Genomic DNA, 19475 nt, shown 5'->3' with positions numbered 1-19475 from the left:
TTAGATAAATTTTTGTAAAAAGGTGAAATATAATTTATGCTGCCCAAAAATCTTTGTAGCATAGTTTTATCAATGATTTCATCAGGAAATTTCGATGCAAAATCTATGGATCTTTGAATTGGAGTAATTCTCCCCTTGCAAATTTGATGACCCAGAAACCTTACATCGGTCTGGAAAAGACTCATTTTGGTTTTAGATATAACTAAACCATTTTGGATAACAATATTTTTAAAAATATCAAGATGCTTGATATGAGATTCTAAAGTTTTAGAATAAACAAGAATATCATCAATGTATACAATAATGAAATCCATATAGGGATTAAAGACAGGTTGCTGAGGAAGTCACTAATAGTGACTATTCCCATATTTCACAGAATTTTGATGGAAAGGTATGTATTGAGTTTTCAAATAACTCTTAAGCTTATAACTCTCCTATATACAATAGGAGGTCTTTCTCTGGTTACAGGAGGTTACCAGAAATCCAACATATTTCTCCAATAAGTCAGGAAGGTCTTAGCTATGAAACAGCTAGAAGAAGGTCTCTATCTCTTCATACTCTAAGTGATACTATGAGCGAAGGATTGGTAGAAAGGGTAAGGATAGACCCTAAGACAAATATTGTCTAAGCAACAGATAGGTTGTTAGATATGGATCCAACTCAGTCAGAAATGGATTTCAGTGTTGATAAATCAACTGATCTTAATAATATTTGATTATGTTTAAACAACTTATTGATTTTAGTCCAGGGTCCCTGGCAAGAAAACATATTCAAAAAGAATTTTATAAGAAAAAATGGAACCAATTTAGAATTTGGTTTTTTGAAACTTATAGTGAAAATGATTTAAAAAATATTTCCGAAGATTTTTATGATATTTGTAAATTACTTAACAAAATTATATATTTTGTTCCTTGGTTTATAACTACTTATTTACCTTTATATATAAATGTCATTGAAAGGACTTATAAAGAGAGTGGTGGTGTTATTACTAAAGTCATTTACCCTCCTCAAGCTCCTTTTATTTTACCAAATAATACTGGGATAACTTTTTCAGCTTTTCAAAAGTTTATTGAAACAGATGTTGCCCAGATTACTTTTCAAGAGGTTAATAACCTTATTTCTCAAAATAATTATTTGAGTCTTTATGTTAAAGTCCTTGGTGAACATATTAGTTCTTTAGACAAAAAATTAGATGACTTGATTAAATTAGTAAAAGATTTACAAAAAAAAGTCCCTGAAGAAGAAATAGCTTCTACTTCAAAAACTGTTTTAAATGTTCCTACTCATCTTCAACGACCTGTTGATACAACTGGCTTTAAAGTTAAATCTTTTTACAAAGAAGTTGAAGATCTTCTTGATAAAAAATTGTCTGGTTTAGGATCAAAACCTATTTCTAATGATTTCCCTAGAAATGATTATTTTGATCAACTCTCTAGTATCCATAATCCGAATGAAGATGTTTCGGAAGTACACTCCAGAAGATTTAAATCTGGTTATAACCAAAAACAAAAGGTTATAGGAAAAGGAGGTTATGCAACTCTCCCGTCAATGATGACTTATTATTATCCTCGACCTACTCCTCAAGATGTGCTAGTTGAAGAAAGAGATTGGAACCAAACTAACACATCCTACAGTGGAAATGATGTATATGAATGGAATATTGATGCCCTAACTGAAAGACAGGTATCCATTGTAGTACATCGTATGTTGATGTACTCATCAATTTGTCGTCATACGAATAATAATAATGATCATGCTATCTGTAAAATGATTATAGCAGGTTTTACAGGTCAACTAAAAGGTTGGTGGGATAATTTTCTAACACCTGAAGAAAGGTATGCAATAATGAATGCATACAAAGAAGAAATTGTAAGAGAAACTAGTACGCATGAGAAGGGTCAACCAGCAGAAAGGACTTCTATGAAAAAGGTTGAAGATGCAGTTTATACAGTTGTTCTAACCATTTTGGAACATTTTAATGGAAGATTTTCCAACCAAAATGAAACTATTAGAACTCTTTTAAATGGACTTAAATGTAAACATTTGGGTCATTTCCGATAGTATAAAGATACTTTCATGAGTAGAGTTATGGAACTACCAGAAAGTAAATATGAGTATTGGAAAAATAAATTCATCGATGGTCTTCCCCCATTATTCGCTGAAAGGGTGAAAAAAGTTTTAAGAGGTGACAACTTGGAGATCCCTTATGATACATTAACTTATGGAAAGTTAATAGGGACATGTACCCAAGAAGGATTAAATCTCTGTAATGAGCTTAAACTTGCTCAACAAATCAAAAGTACTCAAAAGTCTGAAAGATCTCAATTGGGAGATTTTTGTACACAGTTTGGTATAGAAGGACCGTCTAGTTCCAAGCAAAAGACGGATCAAACTAAGGAAAGATATCATAAGAAGCAACATCGTTCAAAACGATACAAAGAAAAGAAAGAAGAGAAGAAATCTCATAGAAAAGCAACAAGGTTTGCAAAAAATTTCTCTACGAGGGATTTAAAGAACATTAAATGTTACAAATGTGGACGATTTGGTCATCTTGCAAATAATTGTAAAGCTGATAAGTTCAAAGCTTTGAAATTAGATGAGCCAACCCAGGATAAACTCTATGAGTTACTTTATGAATCAGATTCAGATTCTAATTCCTCTGATAAATCAGAAAATCTTTCAGGTTATACCTCAAATGAAGATATTGAGACCACCAACAATTGTGCAAACTGTCCAGACGGTAATTGTACTTGTGGTCATGATGAATTTTATAAATTGCAATCTCAGTTAGGAGATTCTTATATTGATAAATTACATCAAAGTTTTGAAGATTTATCTTTCAAAATGATTTCTTCAGAAAATATTATTGAACTTTTAAAAGATATTTCAGATGAAAATCTCAGAAATAAAATTTTAAATATGGCTTCTTCTTCCTCTTCAAAGAATTTTGAAAGACCAAAGAGAGAAGAAAAACCTTTTGAAAACTTTAATACTAGTTCTTATTCTATTCAAGAAGTTTTTAATAGACTTGAAAAGAAAAGACTAAGTATTATAAGAGATACTTCTTTGGATGATTTAAAGTATGAGGTTGAAAACCTTAAAAAAGAAATTAAATCTTTAAAACAAAATCAGTTGATTAATAGTCATCGTATTTTTCAATTAAAAAATAATATTTCTGAAGATGATATTTCTATTCCAGAAAAAGGGAAAAATGTTTTAGATGATGAAAACCTTGAGCCAAGTGATAAATTTCTTGGAATGCTTCAAATTGTTACTGCTCATCGTTGGTATATAAATTGTATCATTCTAATTAATAATGATTTTAAAGTTTCCAGTATTGCCATGATTGATAGCGGTGCTGATGTTAGTTGTATTCAGGAAGGATTAATTCCTTCAAGATATTTTGAAAAAACTACGCATGTTGTTAAATCTGCTTCTAATCATGCTTTAGACATAAAATATAAACTTTCTAATACTTGTATTTGCCAAAGTAAAGTTTGTATTCCTCATTTCTTCTTTCTGGTTAAAAATCAGCTTAACCCGCCAATTATACTTGGCACTCCTTTTATAAATGCTATTTATCCTTTCTCAGAGTTAAATTCAAAGGGTTTTACTGCAAATTATAATGGTAATACCATTAATTTTGAGTTTATAACTGAGCCTATTACTAGAGATATTAACTCTTTAATTCATTTGAAACAAAAACATATTGAGTCTTTACAAATGGAAATTTTCAGTCTTAATATTTCTGATTCTTTACAATCTCCTAAAGTCCAGGAAAAAATTAAATTAATTTCTGGAAAAATGGCTGCTGATATCTGTGCAGATCATCCAAATGCTTTTTGGAACAGGAAGAAACATATTGTAACTCCTCCGTATGAGGACTCTTTTAATGAAGCAGATATTCCTACAAAATCTCGTCCTTGTCAAATGAATTCTGAACTTGTTGATTTCTGCAAAAAAGAAATTGATAATTTATTAGCAAAGGGACTTATAAAACCCTCTAAATCTCCATGGTCTTGTACTGCATTTTATGTTAATAAAGAAGCAGAACAAGAAAGATGTGTTCCCGGGTTGGTAATAAATTACAAACCTTTGAACAAAGTTTTAAAATGGATTAGGTATCCTATTCCTAATAAAAAAGATCTTCTTTCAAGATTATATGATGCCAATATATTTTCAAAATTTGATTTAAAATCAGGCTATTGGCAGATTCAAATTTTTAAAGAGCATACTTATAACACTGTGCTTAATGTTCCCTTCGGGCAATACGAATAGAATGTTATGCCTGTTGGTTTAAAAAACGCACCTTCTGAGTTTCAGAAAATTATGAATGATATTTTTAATCCCTATATGGATTTCATTATTGTATACATTGATGATATTCTTGTTTATTCTAAAACTTTAGAATCTCATATCAAGCATCTTGATATTTTTAAAAATATTGTTATCCAAAATGGTTTAGTTATATCTAAAACCAAAATGAGTCTTTTCCAGACCGATGTAACGTTTCTGGGTCATCAAATTTGCAAGGGGAGAATTACTCCAATTCAAAGATCCATAGATTTTGCATCGAAATTTCCTGATGAAATCATTGATAAAACTATGCTACAAAGATTTTTGGGCAGCATAAATTATATTTCACCTTTTTACAAAAATTTATCTAAAGATCTTGCTCCTCTGACAGATAGGTTGAAGAAAGGCACAATGTTACCTTGGAATGAAGATCTTACTAAGTTGATTAAAACCATTAAGCAAAGAGTTAAAGTTTTACCTTGTCTTACTCTTGCTAACCCTAATTGGATTAAAATCATTGAGACAGATGCGTCTAACATTGGTTATGGTGGGATTTTAAAGCAGGTTAATCCTAATGACAAAATAGAATACCTTGTTAGATTTCATTTAGGTAAATGGTCTGATTCACAGCGAAAATATGCGACTGTGGCTCATGAAATGCTTTGTGTGGTTAAATGTGTATTAAAATTCCAAGATGACTTATATAATCAAAAAATTATTATAAGAATTGATGCTCAGTCAATTAAGTATATTTTTGATAAAGACTTCAAGCACGATATATCAAAATTAATGTTTGCTAGGTGGCAAGCACAGTTAGCTCCTTTTGATTTTGAAATTCATTATAAAAAGGGAAGTGATAACTCTCTTCCTGATTTCTTATCCAGAGAATTTCTAAATAATTAAAATGTCTCCTTATAGTTTTGTATTTGGAAATAAGACTCTTATTACAATTTTTATAGCTTTACAGTCATTAAGTACAAATTTAAAAGAAACTATTATTGATAGAATATTTGATAGTATTCTAATTGAAGATTTCCTCCATGATTATGAAATTGTTTCCCTAGATGATAATAATTGGGAATATGACATCGAAGGACATTTTGATAATTATTAAAGTTTGTTCGTCTTTCCAGGATGGCGGGAGGTAATGAACCTCCATGGTCACATATTCGTGGTCGAGGAGGAAGAAACAGCAGGGGTAGAGGAAGATCATCCTCTTACCAATCTACAAGGTCGTCATACGACTCTTCTTACCCAGTTATACGACATGGACACAAAACCTTGATTAAATCAAAGGTTGGAGAAGCTTCATCATCTACATTAAATCTTAAGGATATTCCGAAAGAAAGTTCATTATATGAACAAATTCAAGCATATCTGCAAACAAAAGAACAAAGTCATACTTTTGCCTCTATAGCCAAAGAAACTGACCCTGTCAGTAATCCAGAAGAAACGGATAAAAAAGAAATTATATTTCTTTTGGAAAATTCTGATATTCAGAGAAAAAATGAGCCCTAGAATATACTCCAGAGATATCTCACGAAAAGATTATATTTTCCTGGCGAGACATATAAGTCTCGAACTTACTATGAATCTATTCTCAGTAATACTAAAAGTGCAGAATTCCAGCACTTTTCTGATTTTGATAATACTATTTATAATTTCTCCAAGATAACATTCAAGCAGATTATATCAGCTGAAGATTGGGGAATCTCCACTCTTCAAGAAAAACAAGTTATGGTTAATGGGGTAAATATGAGTTTTACCTACTGGGATTATATCCAAGCTTTTAACAAAGTTTTTTATTATAATAATTATAAGCAAAAGCACACTTGGTTTGTAAAAATATGTGCTAAGGTTTTTTCCAAAGATTTACCAAACTGGTTTTTAAATTGGTGGTCTTTCCATGGACCAACGGTAAAGATTTTACCAGATAACTTTTTTATTCTTTATAAGGAATGGGCAAAAGTTTCCCCATTTATTACAAACTTATTTTTACAAGATCATGTTTCATGTATTGACAAGATAGATCAGATGTATTTTTTTATAAAATTTTCAATTCCTTGGATCCATAAATGGACTCCAGAAATGGGCTATACCCCAGGAGAAAACATCCCTTGCTTATACAGAAAGTATTTTACAAATTTTTGGGACAAATTAAATCGTAAGTATCCAGCGACAGGCAAATTATATGGACAAGAACTTCTGGATCAGATCAGCAACACTATAAAAATTTATCAAGAAATTCCTCAAAAGGAAATTTCTGCAGAAGGTTCAGTAAAGCATATTGCTAGAAGAATTTCAATCCAAGAAGAAAATAAAGAAGAATTAATAAATAAATATTTGGCCGAAATTAAAAGGAATCTGCTAACAGATATTGCAGAATTTGATAAATCAGACACTTCTATGAGAAGTGGCCAAAGCGATACAGCTGATGAACAGTCTGTAGATCAAAACTGCGAGCTATCAGAAGGACAGCTGGAACAAGTGGAAGAATTCCTAGCATCTATGAAGGAACAGGAACACACAATAAAGAAGAACCTTAAAGGAAAAGATAAGATTTAAAATCTTATCGAAAATCTTATCTTTTAACTGTTTAAAACAGTATGTAGGGTCCATATGAGGACCCCCTCTTTACTTTTATTATATAAGAAGCCTCACTTAGAGGCAGAAGTAAGTTTAAATTTGGAAGTTTGGAGTTTTCTCTCTCTTCTCTCTCTTCTCTCTCTCCTTTGTAAAACCTTTCTTTGTGAGTAATAAAAGCAATAGCTTTGGTTTAAAAGATCTCTGTTCAAGGTATTATTTTATTTCTTTTATTATTATATTTTCTTGTTTGCCGCCTTCATGGCCGGCTAAGTTATTTTCATATCTATGCTAGCTTCATAAGATTTGTATGATGTTCTTACTTACTATCTGGATCTAACTAAGTTATAATGCATTCATATTATAGTTCTTTATTCTTTTATCACAAGTTCTGACTTGGTTTCAAGGTGGTGGAAAATTTTAAATATCAATGATAGCGAGCATGAGGTATTTGTAAGTCCCCGTTTGAGTTAATGTTAGGGGCAGCCTGAAACCCTTGTTAAAACTGCTATCAATTGATGTTTAAAAAGGTCTCCCATGCTTGAGTAAAAGGTTACCATACAGCCGAAACTTAGGATAAAACTTTAAACATAACTATAATACGTTGCATGTTATAACCTGGTGTACAAAGCTAGATCTGTTAGGATAGGATTCATTGTCAATATTTCAATATTTAGTGAAAATGTCAAAAACAATTGTTAAAAAACAAAAGGGAGAAACTAAGGGGATGGAAAAAAAATTAAAAAGAAACAATTGCTTAAAAGTCTCATCAATTATAAAAATTCAAAAACAAAAAACTAATTGACAATTTGTCAAAATACACCAATTTACAAAATACACCAACTTTCATCTGTTTTTTCTTCTTTCACCATGTTCTAAAAAGCACGACTATCACTATTGTTCTAAAAAAATCAATATTCAATTTTTTAATCTCTTTTTTTGTTTCTAAACACGTTTATTTACCATACATTATCATATTTGAAGCAGTTTATTCTACTAAGGCATCATTTTAACGTAATAAAATTATAATTTATCTTTAAAAATGTTTGAAATTTTATGAAGCTATTTGGTTATCCTGTTAAGTTTATGAAGCTATTTGGTTATCCTGTTAAGGTTATTAAGTTTTTTTATCTCTTTTAAGGAATTTTCCAATATTCATAATACAATACTCATGTATTCATTATGCAGGTATTCATCTATCTTACATATGTATTTTATTTTGCTTCTTTTCAATATCACTTTGTATACCAAATAGTTTGTGTTTAGACTTGATTTTGTATTCGTCCTAATGTATACCATAAAGTATGTATTTAGATTTGATTTTGTATTTGTCCTAATATATATCATAAAGTTTGTACTTATATGTTGCTTTCGTATTCATTCTCAACTATAAATAGTCAAAATACAGTTTATTTATGTATTCATTATATGTGTATTCATTCTAATTGCATCAGTCAAATAGTTTTGTATTTTATTTTGCTCATTATATGTTTATACCAACTAATTTATATTTGATTTCGTATTCATTCACAATTTTAAATAATTAAAAAACAGATTTATATTTAGATTATCACTTTGTAAAAATAAATTTGAATACAAACTACAGAACATTCAAATTACTTTCAATACTTTTGCGAAACAACTGAATACCTAAATGCTAATGTAGCTAAATCTAAAATATAAAAACAAATCATAAACAAAGATAAATAAAATTGTTTAAAATACTAAAAATCTGAAATACATAAATATTTGATGAGTATGTTAACAAACTCACATAGAAATTTGAAAAATGACGGAAGATCCTCAATAAACACAATCCGAAAATTTAACATAATGTGTGATTTTAGAAACAAAATCTCGCAAAATAAATGATGACTTCGAAAATAACTTTATCAATTGAGAGATTTCTTGATTAATTGATAGATTTAAACAAATTGGTATGAACTTGAATAATTAGTTCTTCAACAATAAGAGAGAATAATGGTGAAATTTTGATGAAAGAAAAAAAAAGAGAGAAAAGTGAATGATGAGAATGGTGAAAATTGAGAAGTTGATGAAAGAGAAAAAAAAATTGAAAAATGAAAGATGAAAAATAAATTTATCTGTATTAAAGCATAGGAAGAAGTGTAAATGGTTAGTGGATGTAGAATTTGATTCAATGTTGGATTGTTTTGAGAAATAAAATTTGGATACAAATTACTTTTTGAAATATTGACATTTTGACATTTTCAATAAAAAAATTTAATATAGGTATTTTTACTAATTAAGTTAGGAATTGTGACTAATTTACTAATTTTTCATCATATATATCAAAATATTCTTGTATTCTATACATTTTCATTTCATGTATAGAAAATATTAATGCATCATATTGATGACCAGTATGCCTATATACTTGTTTCATTTCGAAAATTGCTCCATCCATATAAAATAAAGCCCTTTTATGCTTCCAAACTCTTTTTCTTATGCTATGCAAAGATTTTAGAAACAGAAGAAGATCATCATGGTAATGGTCGCATAATATATGCATATCTTAGCATAAAAATGAAATTTCTACAAATCTTTGCATAACATAAGAAAAAGAGTTTGGAAGCATAAAAGGGCTTTATTTCATATGGATAGAACAATTTTCGAAATGGAACAAGTATATAGGCATACTGGTCATCAATATAATGCATTAATATTTTCTATACATGAAATGAAAATGTATAGAATGAAAAAATATTTTGAGTATAAAAATGCTTTATCAATTTTAAAAAAACTATATAATTTTTACTGCTTAAAAACAGCATTCAATTTTTCCTCTACCCTGTTTAAATAAATTAAACAGCAGCTCCAAAACAATCAAATATATATATATATATACACTCAGAAAGTGAATCCCACAAATAATATAAATGATTTATAGGAAAGAAGAATTGAAAATAAAAGTATGATAACTAAATGAATAAAGCAAGAAATTTTGATGTAAATGTAATAAATAAATTAGGCGGGAAGCAGATCATGTGTTAGATAAAGCAAATTATTAATTGAAAATAGATCATGTGTTAGATAGAGCAAATAATTAATTGAAGATAGGTGCCAGTACCAACCATATGAAATAAAGGCAATAAAAAGATAAATTAGTAAAGTAAAGAAAAAAAATGAGCCTAAAAAATTAAAATTTGATGTTATTATCAAATCAACTTTAAAGACTACAAAGAAGAGAGCAAACTCACACCTAAGTCTTCTTACGAGAAAGAGAACATTGTTTGGAAGAAAAGCAATGTTTGTCGTAGTTTGTTTCATTTTATATGTCAGCTTTTATTTTATATTTGTATTAAAGAAAAAGGTTTAAAAATATCTTTCAACTTTATTTTATTAGTTAAATACATCTTCATCGTTAAAATGAAGTTATTTTTATCCCGCTATTTATAAACTTATCAAATATATCTCTCAATTGGATGAAAATTTTTAAATCAACAAAAATTATATATATATATAATTAAGTTTGAGTAAAAATAAACAAATTAAAATGAATGTTTTTTTATATATTTATATATGTGGATAACTTTTTTCTCCAAGTAGATATTCTATCCATTTGATTCCAAACATACTGTAGAACATTGCAATTCGTTTACGCCTTATTGGTCCTCACAGTTTCCCAAATAGTTTTTTCTTATCTTACCTTCACTTTTATTATTATTGGGATAATGCAATAAATAAATAAATATCATTAAATAAGTTTGACTGAGTGAATAATAGTATCAAAAAGAAATAATTTAGATGTGCTACTGATAATTTCACTATTATTTAGGGGTATCTTTTATATCTTACTCTTCATTTAATTTTATCGCTTAATCTAATAACACATAAACTTCAAGAAATGAAAGAAAATAATTTAGGATTTATAATGTTAAATATTTAATGATATTACTGTTACTATAAAAGTATTTAAATTATTTTAAATATAAAAATGCAATTCTTTTTAATGTAATATAAAATAGATAAATAGAATAAGATTTTTTGCCTTGTTCAGAAAAGGGCATCCCTTAGCTTCAATTTATATAACATAATTTGAATTAATAAAATACTGAATGTTTTATTTAAAATCTGCAGGTTTAAAATATCAATACATTATGTGATCGATAAAATATTTCATGAAGTGCCAAAAAAGTGTAAAGTTCATTAATATTGTTAACCCAAAATATTTTCTTTATTTTAAAACAAATTTAATTATTTGCTCTATTTCATTTTATGTGAGCATTGTTTTTACTTTATCACAAAAAAGTCACTTTTTTTATTCTATCCAAGATGATGACACATTACGATAATCGTTAATAAATTTGTTTTAAGATATGGTTTGAACCGTAAATTTCAACCACCTTCGACCATCGTTTTTTTTTTAAAAAAAAAAGTTTATCACTTAAATAGTATCAGATAAATTAAAATTAAAAGGAGTAATAATTTAATTTTAAATCCCTCATTTTATACGTCATAAAACGATTTCTGGACAAAATAATTTCTCTGACTTGTGTAAATTATGAAACATACAAATATAAATTCTACTTTATTTTCTTTTGAGTTGTGTTCAATCAAACACGTTTATCTAAATTAAAAGGAAAAAGGATTAATTTTGATCAAATTATTATTACGACATCAAATTTTATGAAAGACCTTTTACCAGACTATTTAATAGTGTGTTTTAAAGGTATATATATGTGATCACGCTTATACGTTATTATTTGTAAGGATACAATATCCATGATGTTTACGCTGACACATATATATCTTTAAAATATACTATTAAATTGTACAAGAAACTAAAAATTCAGACTTTTTCCGACATATTTCCGACTTTTTCCTAAATTAAAACGAAGAAAATAATATAATTTTGAGTGGATATTTTTTCCTCATTACAACGGTAACCTTAATCTTAATATACAAAGACCAACAATAAGTAGTGCATACTGCACACAAAGTCTATATAAACTTTGTAGTCTCCCTTTTAACCTTTCTATTGTTTCTTTCTAGACTTCTCGTGAAGAACTATTTTTTTTTTTTCTATTTCTCGTGACTCTTTTTTAGTGTTTTACTTTTTATCACCACACAAAAAGAGTCATATTGAACTCAAATTTTGAAACAACAAAGAGAAGAAAAATATTGCCCATGGCTCAGCAAATACATGTTGTAGTTTTATTCATGTTGGCTTGTTTGTTCACAACTTCATATTCTTATCAATTTACTGTTGGTGGTAAAGATGGTTGGGTCCTTAACCCTTCTGTTGATTACAACACTTGGTCTCAGCATATGAGATTTATAATCAACGACTCTGTTCGTAAGTCTTAACATGTCTCTCTTTATTTATTATTGCTTGAAGAGTTCGAACAATATAATTGGTAAACGAGTTTTTTCTATATGTTGATACTTTTTTTTTGTGTGTGTATGTGCGCTTTTTTAAGTGTTTAAGTATAAGCAGGGAGCAGATTCTGTGTTGGAGGTGAGTAAGGATGATTATGATAAGTGCAATACTGGAAATCCAATTAAGAAAATGGAGGATGGAAACTCGATTTTCACGTTGGATCGGTCTGGTCCTTTTTACTTTATCAGTGGGAACAAAGATAACTGTGATAAAGGCCAAAAGTTGCAAATTGTTGTGATTTCTGCTAGGAATCAAGGTAAACCACCACAAACTCCGGCACCGGCAGTTGCTCCACCTACTCCTTCTGGAGGTACGCGGAATCAGGATTTTTATTTTATTCCCCGTTGACATTTGCTTATGTGGTTTGCGAGTTATTGTATCTGAAGGTAAAAATTACATGATTCGATTGAGAACTTACGTGATTAATGCAGGCTCAACTCCGGCAGCTGCTCCGTCTAAAGGATCGGGTACACCGTCGGCACCTTCAGCTAACGCTCCGGCGGGATCATCTAAACCGGGTGCATCGTCACCTAATGGGGCACCGGTATCTACTCCTGCAGGTAAATGTAGAATTTCGATTTGATGGATTCAACGTTTAATTTCGTTCGATTTTTAACGTATTGAACGTAAATTGAATCATATAGTTTATCTGTTTGTTCAGGTAAATCACCAACCTCATCACCTACACCTTCCGGTTCAACCGCATCTCCACCATCTCCTGCGACCGTAACTCCGGCAATGTCTCCGGTAGCAAATGGACCGTCAACTAGTACACCAGGTTCTTCTTCACCTGTAGCAGGCGGACCATCGTCAGGAAGCGGTATTGCACCGTCGGCAGGCGGACCATCTGGAAGCGCTATTGCACCGGCGGCAGACGGACCAACAGTAAGTATGTCACCGGGACCATCGGCAGGAGGACCATTGGCAGGCGGACCATCGGAGGGAGCACCGGGAAGTAGTGCTTTAGGTCCCGGCGGCAGCAATACTCCGGCGGACATCAATACGCCAGCTGGCGCACCAGAAAACCCAAATTCATTTGCAGTGAAGGCATTTACTCCATCAGTTGTACTTGTGTCAGCCGTTTCACTCGTTTTAACTGTGACTTTGGCAGAATTTATTATTTTACCTTAGGGTAAAATTATTAGATATTATATTTAATTTGTGTTTTTTCTTTTTTTTTACTGTATTTTGTTTTTAATTTCTTGAATAATTCGGAGATTATTGGCGTGTTTTTAGATATACAATAGATGTATTTAATTTTTATTTTTTTGCTTTTAATTTTTGTGGGTGAGACTTAAAATTTGAATTTATGTATACCAGTTTAATTCTGGTTTTTGTTTTTGTTTCGTTAGAGAACATTTATAGTGAATTTTTAAATCATGCACAAATATAACTTATCATCCTTCTTATATAAAAAAATAATTTTATTTAAGTTTTTAGCGATCAATTTACGAAGGTATTAAGTGTTTCCTCCTTCAAAAATTAAATTGTCTACCAACAATCCAAATGTTCGAAAGTAAGACTTTTTCCTTCGTTTTTATTGTCTAAATCAAAATCTCTATATACATTGTTATAATCTTTCAGAATTATCTTTCGTTTAAAAAAAATTTTAAAAAAATGATTTTGAAAACAAAACAAAAAAATATAAAATTATCTACATCTTAAAAAAAATAAAAAAAACGATAGACTATTTGACAAATACGTAAAAATATCGCTCAAATATAACTGTTTCCCGGTGGAAGTTATAGAAATTCTTATAAAGTCAAAGTCATGCAATACGTTCCAAATATAAATTTATTAACGTACCGATGTGAAGTCGTCTCTTTTCTTCGTTTACTCATTATGTGCGTAAACTTTGGTGTAATAATAATAACAAGATGACTTGAATTGAAGTGGTTTTTTCCATTTATCTTAAAATAAATATCATCTTAATAAAAATAATAGAGGGAGTATTAATTTTTGTTGACTAGCCTTCCAAAAATTAATGTGATTTATTACTGATATAAATAGTCCAACTACAAAAAAGGGTGCAGTATGAAACTGCTCCATCTGTCACAACGTTTTGAAATTTAATTGTTTTCGAAAAAATTAAAGTGAACATTGTGATTTTGAAAGGTATTATTTTTTTTGTTTTTATTTATATATCGTTTTTAATAAAAATATAATTGATATTATTTCTTCCCGACTTCATATAAAGGATCCGTTTAGTCGTAGATTTTTCAAATAATATTTGGGGAAGAATTTGGTAAATAATATTTGTCTATATAATTTGTCATTATTTGGCAAACATTTTTGGCAAATATCTCAAATTTCCAAATACTAATTTTATTTTATTTTTTGTATTTGGGTCAAATCTCATTATTTGGAATCTTTTGAAAATTAAAATTTTACCCCAAACTTTTATCTTTTACAAAAACACCCTCTATAGTAATTTTTGTTGTATTACATAATCTTTTTACGTGAACACCAAAATAGTGATGAAATATTTAGAGAATATTAAATAATGATATGATTGCTGATGAAAATGATGAAAAATTAACTCAAGGTAATAAAATCATGTGCTTCATCTACTTCACCATGTATGGAATGATACTTGTTGCACTCGCTCCAAATTACCACATTACTCTAGTGTGATGAAAACTATTTGTTATTGTTGTAACGAACATCCAATTGACTTGTAATACAAACTTATAGTTAGTTTTAATAGTTTTTAAAACTTATGAGTATAAATCATATTTTTATAAAAAGATGAAATATATTTCCCAAATCCTATGGCCAAACACATGGTGAAATTTCACCCAAATTTTCACTCAAATAATATTTGCTAAGAATATTTGAAAATTCATGGTCAAACGCTAGCAAAGTTTCTTTTTATAAATAGCTGAATTACAATATTTGTCATTTTATAAAATTTATATATAAATTATCATATTTTATCTATTATACCCATGATAGTATAGTTAATTAATCTTGTCATTTATTAATAAAATTGATTTAAGAAAACATTAAATAAGAATAGATTATATCATTTCTGTATGCAAATACAAAATAAAAAGATGACATATAAAATGAAACAAATAAAAAATATATATACTCCATATAAATTATTATCTCGAGAGTTATTAGATTTGAAAATATATAATCACTTTATCATTTTAATTAATCAAGTAGTATACTTTTAGTTCATATTACTTGTTCGTTACTTGTTTAGTTTTAAAATTTTAAAAAAAAATATTTATTTTTTATTTTTTAATTTTACTCTTATTACTCTATTAATTATAATTGTTTATTAAAGTATTAATTTATTACATTTAAATAGTGATGTGATAAATTGTCTAATTGATCCTCGTGTCAAAATAAATTGGAAGGGGGATAAACTTTTCCTCCATGCCACTTGTTGGTTGGTAAGTAGTTACATTAATTAGCCTATACATTGATTTTTCATAAATTATTTATCTGATGTCCTGATATTTATATTGTAATTTGATTATTTTGAATACGTGCCATATTGTGCTTTATTCGGAGGAAGCGCTCTCTAAAAAAATTCATACGTATAAAATCTTTAATTAAGAGAGAATCGATTTTATAATTCACTACACCATATCGTTTAGTGATACAATTTTTGCATTCACTTCTCTACTTATCCTATCTTACTATTGTATGAATTGATGTATTTTGTTATAATTTCCATTTAAACATAAGAAAGTACATTTTAAACAAATCGATAAGTAATGTGGGTTATAGACTAGGTTGATATGGAGTGGCGGATTCAAAAATTTAATTAAGAGAGCTAGAAAAGGAATTTGGACTTAGAGATTTTCAGAAAATTTTACTGAAATTTCTGACGAATGAAACAGTCTTGGTATAAAATTTTAAAAAATACTTTATATATACAATATAATTTCTGCATCTAGATAACTTTTTTTTAATAAGAATATATGCTACTTGCTTATAATGGAATTTAATATTCCTACTTATGTGGTGGAACTTGAATTTTAACTATATATTAATATGAAATTATCTTTAAAAGAATTATCAAATCTATGAAACTTGACAATTCAAGGAGAATCCAATTCTCTGCAGCATAAAAAGGTATTACAAAGCATTTATAAATGAAAAAAGAATTTTTGTTAATTAAAAGTAGGAAGTAAAAAAAATATATTTTAAAAAAAAGTTTAAGTAAAAGTCTAAAACATTTATTTTACTTTAGCAGGGAACATAAGTAAAAGTAGAAAAGCACTAAAGAAATGCCCTTTTTTTTTCTGTATTATTAATTGTCTCAAATGAAAGTGGGTGCCAATAAGATCATTTAAATATAAACCCACACATAACACCCTTTACACTAAAATTGGATTTCAAAGGGTATTTATTTGGGTTGTCTATGTATTTGAATTTAAAATTTATCGATTTGATTTATCAGTTATTAATTTGTAGATATATCAAACTGTTACTATAATCATTAAGATATCGTCTCATTAGTTATTGATTTGTCGCTATTGATCGTTATCAATTTGACTATTAAGATTTGACAATAATTTTTTTTTTTGAAAATCACTTAGAATAAGGTGACAAATTAAAATAAATATGTACACATGAGATGACAAATCGCATTTTGCTCAAAAGCAAATATTGTCACATAATAAAATAACCGAGAGCTTGAGACAGTAAATAATAAAAGTATGAAACTAAAATCTAAGTCGAGGACTTTATATACCAAATGGTATAAATCTATTTTTTTTAAAATTTACTATCCGATTATCGGTACTTAACATATTAAGAATAAACTGCAAATCGTTAAAAACTGATAATTCGATAATCATAAAAAATCGAAACCATTACTAAAACTGCTAATCCAATAACCATTACCGACAAATCAATAAAAAAAAATTTAGTTTAGGTTATCAATTTTGGTTTGATTTTAAACAACCCTAATATATATACTTACTCTGGAGGAGGAAAATATTGTAAGTATTTTTTTAGAGTCATTTGATAGTTGATTAGAGTTATGCATTTATTAATAATGCAGGATTTAATTATAAGTGAATGATCTATATATTATTTTATGCAGATATTAGCTATGCAAAAATTAATTATTTATGTATTGGTTATTCCATCTTTTATTCGACATAAAATTATTACATAGTTTCCTCCATGAATTATAAGTTATGAAGATTTCTAAATTATTATTCGAACGTCGTATTATTTTATACATAAATAATTTATTTCCTATCTATTTACCAAATATTATTAATATTAATATTTTCAAATAAAATCATTTTTATTTTATTTTCATGACCAAACATCCTCTAATAAACATTTTGAGTACTAACATCAACTTTACAAGTGGACAAATATAAACAAAAATAACTAAATCTCGAAATAAATTTTATGATAAATCTATTTCATATTTCGTTAAAATAAAATTACTTAATAACTTATTTTGAAGTTAGTTATATCAAGATTGTAGTATTATTTTTTACTTTATATTAACAATGATTGAGTAATTAATTTTTAAATAATTCAACGTAAAATAACTTATTTTCGATGAAACGAGTGTGTGCGTATAAATGGGGCGTTTCGATTTGCCGACTTGTCATATATGATACCCTTTGACGTGTATCTTTCTATTTCAAATGTCATGCACTATTCATTCATCCATAACACAAAAAAACAACAATGAGATGCATCAATCAACAAGAGGTCCCTATATGAAAGGGAGAATGCTTGTATATATGTAAATTAAATGACAAAAATGGTAGATTATTTTTGAGGCATGTTGTGAGTAAGTTTCTTAATTATGCGTTTGATAAAAAATAAAAAAAAATAGGTGAAAATAAGTGTTTAGAGATGGAGACAGAGTCAGGATTTGAAGATTCTAGATCTTTTAAGATAATAATCTCTAAAATAATAAATTAATTATGAAATGAATTTTTTAAGACATGTTTAAACTAAGGAATTGGGCGATTTTCTCAGTTTTTTGTTCAGTGAAATTTTTACGATATTTTTTATAGGGAGTTAGGAGAGCAGTACATACAATCTCTCTATTTTTTTTTAAATAGATTTTTTGACATTTAAGGGGTCAATTTACTGCAAATAGGTGATTTTCTAAGTTTTTTCGTGTGTTGGTCCTTGAATATTGTGGTGATATGATCTCCACATGAATTTTTTGCAAAACCTTTATGATATGTTCTCAACGGAGGTGATGGAGTGGTACGTAAGTCTCACCATTTTTCATATTTCATTTTGGGCATTTGAGGACTAATTTACAGGATTTAATTAAATGATTTTCTCAGGTTTTATGTGTGTTATTTATGAATATTTTTGTTATATGACTTTCAAATTATTTATTTGAAAAATCTATATAGAACCTTCCGTAAAGAGTTTGGGAGCAGTACGTACAATTTCATCATTTTTAGAGTTACTTTTGACACTTTAGGGCTAATTTACAGGAATTAGAGTTTCTCAATTTTTGGTTTGTGGTAACTCATGAATATTCTTAATGATATGGTTTTGGATGATTTCTTTGTGAAACCTTTATGGAAGCCTTTCAAGGGAGTTGGAGGAGCATTATGTATAGTCCCATCATTTTAAAGACATTTTTTTGCGTGTAGGGGTCAACTTTGAGAAATTATGCGATTTTCTTGATTTTTTTTGTGTGTATTAGCCCATGGATGTTGACGTCTTCTAGCGCTCAGAATTAGGCTTTTTTCTAAAAAACTTTATGAGAACCTCCATAATGAGTTGGGAAACGTTGAGTATAGTCTATAATTTTTAAGACATATTTTTTCATTTAAGGGCCAACTTTGAGGAATTATGTGATTTCTTTGATTTTCGTGTGTATTAATCCATAAGTATTTCTCCCTAACCCATTACAGAGTGTTGCGTGTGTAAGACCACACGTACTTCTGCCCTAACTCATTATGGAGGGTGTCGTAAATTATTTTCAAATAAATCACTCGAAAACCTTTTCACCAAATTATTTATGAGCAATATACATGAAAAACTAAAGAAAATCGCTTAATTCCTAATAAATGACTCCTAAATATCCAAAATGGCGTGAATCATGGTGAGGTCATACATATTGCTCCTCCAACTTATTAGGTGTGTCTTTGTGAATTACCTCCGAACATTAACATGTGTTAAAAAATCAAAAGCACCTAAAAATAAATTATCTAGACATCCTCAAAATATGTCG

The 19475-nt window shown here is 28.5% G+C and overlaps 1 protein-coding gene and 1 pseudogene across 1 annotated transcript; both read left to right on the top strand.

Annotated features, from left to right (window-relative positions):
• Positions 1–594: 594 nt before the first annotated feature.
• LOC138340569 (uncharacterized) lies at positions 595–7622 on the top strand (annotated as a pseudogene).
• Positions 7623–11758: 4136 nt separating this feature from the next.
• LOC101251653 (early nodulin-like protein 2) lies at positions 11759–13626 on the top strand. Its single transcript, XM_004251815.5, has 4 exons — positions 11759–12196; positions 12321–12590; positions 12712–12840; positions 12942–13626. The coding sequence occupies exons 1-4, from the start codon at positions 12028–12030 to the stop codon at positions 13409–13411; spliced, it is 1038 nt and encodes a 345-aa protein (XP_004251863.1). The 5' UTR covers positions 11759–12027; the 3' UTR covers positions 13412–13626.
• The last annotated feature ends 5849 nt before the right edge of the window (positions 13627–19475 follow it).

The sequence above is a fragment of the Solanum lycopersicum genome, chromosome 12, assembly GCF_036512215.1.
Source record: "Solanum lycopersicum chromosome 12, SLM_r2.1".
In the NCBI taxonomy this organism is placed as follows: Eukaryota; Viridiplantae; Streptophyta; class Magnoliopsida; order Solanales; family Solanaceae; genus Solanum; species Solanum lycopersicum.
Note: the sequence above shows the minus strand (reverse complement) of the source record. Positions and strands in the feature narration are given on the sequence as shown.

What these genes read in the sequence shown, in the direction of transcription:
- LOC101251653 (XM_004251815.5), top strand. Translation starts at nt 12,028, where the DNA reads ATGGCTCAGCAAATACATGTTGTAGTTTTATTCATGTTGGCTTGTTTG. An exon ending in TATAATCAACGACTCTGTTC is followed by an intron (nt 12,197 to 12,320) that starts GTAAGTCTTAAC and finishes CGCTTTTTTAAG; the next exon opens with TGTTTAAGTATAAGCAGGGA. An exon ending in ACCGGTATCTACTCCTGCAG is followed by an intron (nt 12,841 to 12,941) that starts GTAAATGTAGAA and finishes CTGTTTGTTCAG; the next exon opens with GTAAATCACCAACCTCATCA.